Genomic DNA, 6766 nt, shown 5'->3' with positions numbered 1-6766 from the left:
CCGCGTGGTACTACGTGCGATGCACAACTCAACCCCCCATGCATGATCATAGTTAGCAATTCGGCCGAATAATTCGCGAATTATTCGGCCGAACCGAATTTTAAAGAATTTTATCAAAAATTCGGACCGAATCCGAATTAAAAATAAAATTCTTTAAAATTCGCGACTTTTTCAAAAATGAATATAATTCGCGAATAATTCGGACCGAATCCAAATTAAACCGAATTATTCGGTCCATTTAAACATTATTTTAAAAAAAACCAAAAATAAAAAAATAAAAAAATAAAAACAATTTTTTTAAAAAAAAAACCCCAATAAGATTTTTTGACCGCTTTTTTGACCGAATCCTTAAATTAATCGTCCGAATTATTCCGAATAATTCTCCGTCCGAATAATTCCCGAATCCGAATTTGCTAACTATGTGCATGATTAGATGCTACCAATGAACCCTGCTTGGCTGCTTCCCAAAAGGACATATGGAATTTTAAGGAAATTTTGGAGTGCGTCCCATGTATGTGGATCAGTTCCATATATATAAATTCTGATATCAAGTAGCGACTACCCCTAAAGGCCTAAACCAAATACAAAATAATTAACTGACTAATTAACTAACTAACTAGCTAAATAACTCACGGATTTCTTCTTCTCCTTGTGAAAATAATATTATTTTAAAGTTGTACAGAAAGCACTGAAGAAGGGAAGCATGCAAAGGCTTGAGAACATTTGTCACGTATAGCTTATTGGCCGTCTTCAATCTGCTCTGTTATATCCGAGGGAGTATTGCCTAAAATTTAATACTGTCTCTGTATGGCTGTCTCCCGTCCTGGACTAATTTTTATATGTTATATGAACAACTAGCTCTAGGATGGAAAAAACAAGATTTTTTTAAAGGAACAAAGATTTTTTTAATGGGACAAATCAACAAAATGTTTCTGTTTCATAAAAAACAGGAGTGAGGGCGAGGGAGGCAAGGGGGGGGGGGTGGTAACCTAATTTCGAAGTTGGAGTGGGAATAGCAGAATTTATTTAAAAACTATGATAAAGAAAATTATCTAAGAATAAGAAAACAATTAGAGCTTACAGAAAATGAAATCTAAACAAAAGCATTTCACATGACATCATTACCAACATAGCACGGATGATGGTCCATAAAAAATGACAAACAACGTACAACAAGCTGCCTTCTTCGGCTACCACATTAGCTTGACGGAAATTATGGTATTTCCAAAGAGATCGCATTCAAGTATGTCTAAATAGCTTAGCCACCTAGCCCAAAATATCCATGGTACATTTGAAGATGTAGAGGCCTATATTGTAGATATCGGATCACACTCAATCCAAAGTTTTTAAACAATTTTCTTGAAGCAAGCTCCATCCTAATACGAAGGGCTTCAAATTCGGAAAAAAAAATAAAAAAATGCACCCTTATAAAATTTGAGGAAAACCACAGGTGGAACCCCAACAAAAGTTCTAAAGATACCCTCCTCCATCTCCAACACAAACCAAGTTCTTGAAAAGACACCCATCAATGTTCAACATGTACCAACCTTCCTCCGATTTGCGCTAAAGAACTTAAAGAATCTTCGGAGAAACTCACAAATTTTGAAGAGATTGCAAATCCTTAACCATTCAATTAGACAATTAATCCATACGAGCAACAAACTAGTGAGTACCTTCTTTGATTGAAACAGTTGCCACACAAGCAAACTTAGAGAGACCCTCAAAACGTTAGAGTTTCCTTAATTTGGTCCAAATAGCATTGAGATCAGCACAAAAACTAGATGTTGAAATCAGATCGAAATCCTCTACGACCACAGCTCTTGGCAAAGGTTGGCGGAGGCCATCTGCGATGGTGGCATGTATCATCGGTCACGTGTTCGGTGGATCGTTAAGGTGCTGGTCTGAATTTTTTATTTTAGAAATAGACCGGTTCATCATCGACCAAAACCCCCCAAAACGTAGAGGAATTCGAACCCAAATCCCTGTTTCACATCTTCTTCTTCTTGTCGCTCCTCAAGTATTACACGATTTCATAGTGATAGATTTTGGATCGCTGGACCAAATAAAATTCTAAATCCACTTTTTCATTTTCTTGTTGGTAGAATTAAGCTACTTATGCTAGCACTACGGAATATTTTTAGTAAAATATTAGCTCCATATGCAATGTCTAGATCTAGACATCATTTTTGTAGGTAGTGGTGGAGGGCTCATGTTGATGGCAATGCCGAAGGCTGGGATCCTCTGCTTGTTCAGTGATTGTACTTGCATGGGTATGCACATTTGTTTCTTCTTCTTTTAATACAAATCTGATCTTATAGAAAAATCATAATTTTAGGTTTCTCTAAAAATGCTTATGCTTTACAAATCTCTCTTTTCTCTACATTTTTAACCCAATTACCTTTACAATGAAAAAGTAAATGATTTTAATTACCACATAAAAATAATATTCGAGCTAAATTCGTCCTCAATCTTATGGACTCACAAGAATTTTTTTTTTTTTTCTTCTTTCGTATTAATAGAAGTAAGTAAAAAAAAGAGAGAGAATTATCCAATCACCCACCACCAACAGTCAAAAAGAAGGGGAAAAGCAAACAAAGGGACAAAAAAGAGAGAGAGAGAGAGAGAGAGAGAGAGAGAGAGAGAGAGAGAGAGAGAGAGAGAGAGAGCGAAATATGGGTTGAGAGTTGAAACCCCGAGAGAAAAAGAAAAAAATAAAATAAAATTGAAGAAGGCTAGGCAATTAGCCAGCTATGCAGCTACTTCTAATAACTCGATCCAACCCATACTTCGTTCGTTCCATATATCAATGAAATTCGTCGTCGTCGTCGTCGTCGTCGTCAGCTGCGAGCGAATTGTATTTGGTTGTGTAGTACTCACTGGCACCGGAACTCACAAGCCACCTTTGTAAGGCACGCCAGCACTGTAAATCCATTTACCCCCGCCGATGAAAGAATTGACAGTAAATTTACTGGCTTGAGAGGCGGAGAGCCAGAGCTTTAAGCCCTTCCACTTGACCCTATTCTTGGTGGGAGAACCGGGTCCCAAGTTCTGATACTCAGCATAGAAGATGGTGTTGGGAGCTGTGTTTCCCACCCATGGGAGCCATCCAGATGGGTTGACGAGGCTGCCTAGCCATGATTCCATGAAAATAGTGGTAGAGTAGACCTTCCAGGGCCTCCCCAGGTATGTCTGTGTGCCCTTCAGGTTCTCTGCCGCAGCAATGTTGCAGTTCTGGATGGTGGTGCCTGTGTTCTGGTTGGGGTCGAACCTTCCCTGAGCCGTCAGCGTGTTTTCTTGCCCAAGCAGTGGGAGCCTTGCCAGAATGTTGCAGTCCTGCAAAACCACCGCTGCGTTCCCAAATATGAAGTCTACGGTCCCCAAGATGTCGCACTGCCGGTAGAACTGCCTAAGGGAATGTGTGTAGAGAGTGTCCTGGTATGCCTCCATCCGACACCTGTAGAAGACGGATTGGTCTGAATGCGCTAACAGGGCCACCGCCTGGTGTTTTATTGCCCCCGCAGTGTTGCGAAATCCCATGTCCCGAGCTATGAATCCTTTCCCAAACACAACTGCATCATCATCATGCATACAGACATACACAAGGGCAGTAAGGGAACAGAAACTGAATCTCGTAATAAGGGAATTGATTATTGATGAGGAGGATTACCAAATGTGGCACTTTGAAAAGTGGGGGTTCCGTCCACAAAATTGAGGCTACCGGTGACGACAGTGGCGCCCATACCATCACCGATCATCATAACGTTCCATTTGTTTGATTGGACCATCACTTTCTCTTTGTATACTCCCTTCTTCACATAGATGATGGTCCTCTTCTTGCTCTTACTAGGAACAGCGTTCAGTGCCGCGTTGATGGTCTTGTACTTGCCGGACCCATCCTGAGCCACCACAATGTCCGGTATGATCTTGCTTGCCGGTTTCTGGAGTAGCTTCCTGTCTGCGGCACTCAGCCAACGTGGGTGTGGGTCCAGTGGGATCCCATCTTCGTGATCACTAGTACTACTCATCAAACGTCGTCGCATCTTGATAGAGGATGCGATGTTGGATATTGTGGTGACCAATGCGAGACTGTTGCTGATGAACTGAGTGGAATTCTGAGTATACTGTGACATTTGGGTCTGAAGACTGTGCGATGAGTTCTGGAGGCCTACTAGACAAGTGTCTTGGCAAGTCCCAGCTGCGCTCAGCCATGTCCTGAGATCATCCGCTGCTTCTAGTGCCGTGAGCTGAGTTGAGTTGAGGGTATCGTTGAGATGGTCCATAGCCAGATCCATAAGAGTGATACAATCCTGAAGTGCCAGTGCGGACACATTGTCGAGTTTGCCTTGGGATTCAAGCAGTGACACGCGATCCGACACTTTGGATAGTTCTGTTATGGCGACTTGGACGGACAACTTGGCGAGTTCTTGGGGATTGACGCTGGTGGAATTGGTGACCATGGCATAGAGGCTGGTGTAACAGGAGTCCGGATACAAGGTTGCCTTACATGCTGTCCTGATAGAATCAGAAACCGTTGGAGCAGCTCCACCATTGGACGAGGAATCACCGCCACGAGAAGCGGCGGTTCCCACCACAGCCGCAACAATAATGGCGACGAGAACGATAGAGGATAAGACTATGATGGTTATTCTCCTTCTCGTTTTTCGGCGAGCGTCAAGCCTTGCTTGTTCGGCTTCATCTATCTTCCCGTATGAACTCCAGGCAGAATCCATTTCGGAGTTTGATTATCCACTCCCTTCCTTGTAGGAGGGGTGGTGGATTGGCAGACAATTGAAGAAAAGGTTATGATGATGAGGGAGAAGATCTTAGTCTCCTTATATAAACAAACAACGATACTACAGCTAGCTTGCTGTCTGTTTCAATGTTCTCAATCTGCAGCAGAATTATAATGCCATTGTTTACTCAACGTGTATTGCACTTCCATTACTCCTTCAGCAGTTGTTAATCAAAGGGGAAGTTTTACTTTTTATTTTTTATTTTATTATTTTGTAAATGAATATAAAGGGAAAGTTTGATCTTTAAAATCTTTAAAAACATTATTTTTTTATGTGAACGAGTTTTTGAAGTCTTAAATTTTTAAGCTAAATTTTAAAAATAGCATTTTGAAAAATTGGGAGTGCGTCGCATGTAGTAGTAGTAGTAGTGTACATGCTTTTATTCATTATATATATATTATTTTATTTTTTGGTAGAAATTATATATGTATTACAAACTATACATATATGTGTGAGAGAGGCTGAACAGTTCAACCCTACAGATCGATTTTAGAACAAGATGCCCGGGCCACAAACTGACCAAACGACCGTTGGCCCTACCGGCTGGGAATGTCAATTGCCCAGCTAGCTAGGTTGGATACGGATGTGGGGTTTCACAATTTTTTTTTATTTTTGTTAAACTCTCAACAATATTCAATCAAAATTTAGTTTAATTTAGGTGGCACGACGGGGCCCCTTCTCGCTCTCTCTTCTAAAAAGTGGGGAGGTGTTCCACCCTTACGGCTCCAACAGGGAGAGGTTTCAAAATGATACCTTTTCATTGACCCCATTTTGATACAAGAGGACCATACAACAAAGGAAAATTGTTTTCCCACTAATCTAATTATAGCCAATCCAAAACTAATCCATGACCTCCCCTATTATTAATTCATCTTGACTCCAAGAGTTGAGATTGGACCTGAACCAATCCGAACGCTTGGTGACTTAAACAAGGAACAATTAATTTATGGCATCGGGGGTCATACCAGCTGATGCCGAGGATACCAATATTGCTACCTGATTGGCCTAATCTGTTGGAATATCAGCCAAACATCAGCTGGTATCAACAGATATCACCTGTATTGCTGTATCGAGAACCAGTGATTCCAATACACCCGATCAAATCCTCATTAAGAAAATAAAATTCCCTTACAACATACTATCAAGTCAATCCTAACAAAATGACAATTAAGAATAAAGAATGTCAGCAATATCCTCTGATCAGTCTGATCAGTTGATTATCAATTTTTATTTAATAATTGACTAATTAATGTTTTAATAAGGTTTCTTTCTCAGGCATTTACTTTTGCTAATTAAGGGGACTATACAAGTTGTCTAATTAATTAGTAGTTTAACTATAGAGATTAGGTTTATTCATAATTGCTATTTACATTGCATTTACCCCCATCACCGCCCTACTTTATATACTATCTCACCGGCAACAGTATGTTCCTACAACAAATGCAACAATATATTTTAGGGATCTCATAAAAAATATAAATAAATAAAAGAAAAGAAAAGAAATACTTGGCCTTTGGTTAATCTCATTTCAAATGGAGAAATTACAAGTAGGAGCAAAGCATCTTGAGGTTGGCGCATCTCGGTGGGTGTGGAGAAGCATTGGAAACCCCAATTTCTTTCTTTGGAGCAGTTTCCATTGGATTTTTATGCATATGAGTAATTGCATTGAACAGTCTATTAAATATGCAAATTAGCAAAGAACTTGTTTATTCGTCTTCTTTAAAATTTCAAATTAAATTCATACAATAAAATGTGAGTTCAATTGAATTCTTGTTGAGACTTCTTCAGATAAATGCATATTACGATTCATGTGACACAATTAATACCACTGAAGGGTGTTCTATTTGCTCGTAGCTCCCGTTTGATACCTGGTAAAGCAAATCTTGATTTTCATTTCCCTTTTGACAGACTTGGAATAGGGGGGACAATTCAAGTACCCCCCTTGGGATCATGTCTTTTCCTTCATCCATTGT

At 39.9% G+C, this 6766-nt stretch overlaps 1 protein-coding gene across 1 annotated transcript; it reads right to left on the bottom strand.

The window, feature by feature from the left end:
• Nucleotides 1-2889: 2889 nt before the first annotated feature.
• Nucleotides 2890-4730, bottom strand: LOC122065821 (pectinesterase-like). Its single transcript, XM_042629676.1, has 2 exons — nucleotides 3668-4730; nucleotides 2890-3569 (listed from the first exon to the last, which is right to left on the bottom strand). The coding sequence occupies exons 1-2, from the start codon at nucleotides 4728-4730 to the stop codon at nucleotides 2890-2892; spliced, it is 1743 nt and encodes a 580-aa protein (XP_042485610.1).
• Between the last annotated feature and the right edge of the window lie 2036 nt (nucleotides 4731-6766).

This window comes from Macadamia integrifolia, chromosome 2, assembly GCF_013358625.1.
Source record: "Macadamia integrifolia cultivar HAES 741 chromosome 2, SCU_Mint_v3, whole genome shotgun sequence".
Classification (NCBI taxonomy): Eukaryota; Viridiplantae; Streptophyta; class Magnoliopsida; order Proteales; family Proteaceae; genus Macadamia; species Macadamia integrifolia.
Note: the sequence above shows the minus strand (reverse complement) of the source record. Positions and strands in the feature narration are given on the sequence as shown.

Excerpts from the sequence above, each read along its gene's own strand:
- LOC122065821 (XM_042629676.1), bottom strand. The coding sequence starts at position 4,730 with ATGGATTCTGCCTGGAGTTCATACGGGAAGATAGATGAAGCCGAACAA. Across the intron at positions 3,570-3,667 it reads TTTTCAAAGTGCCACATTTG|TTGTGTTTGGGAAAGGATTC; the intron begins GTAATCCTCCTC and ends ATGATGATGCAG.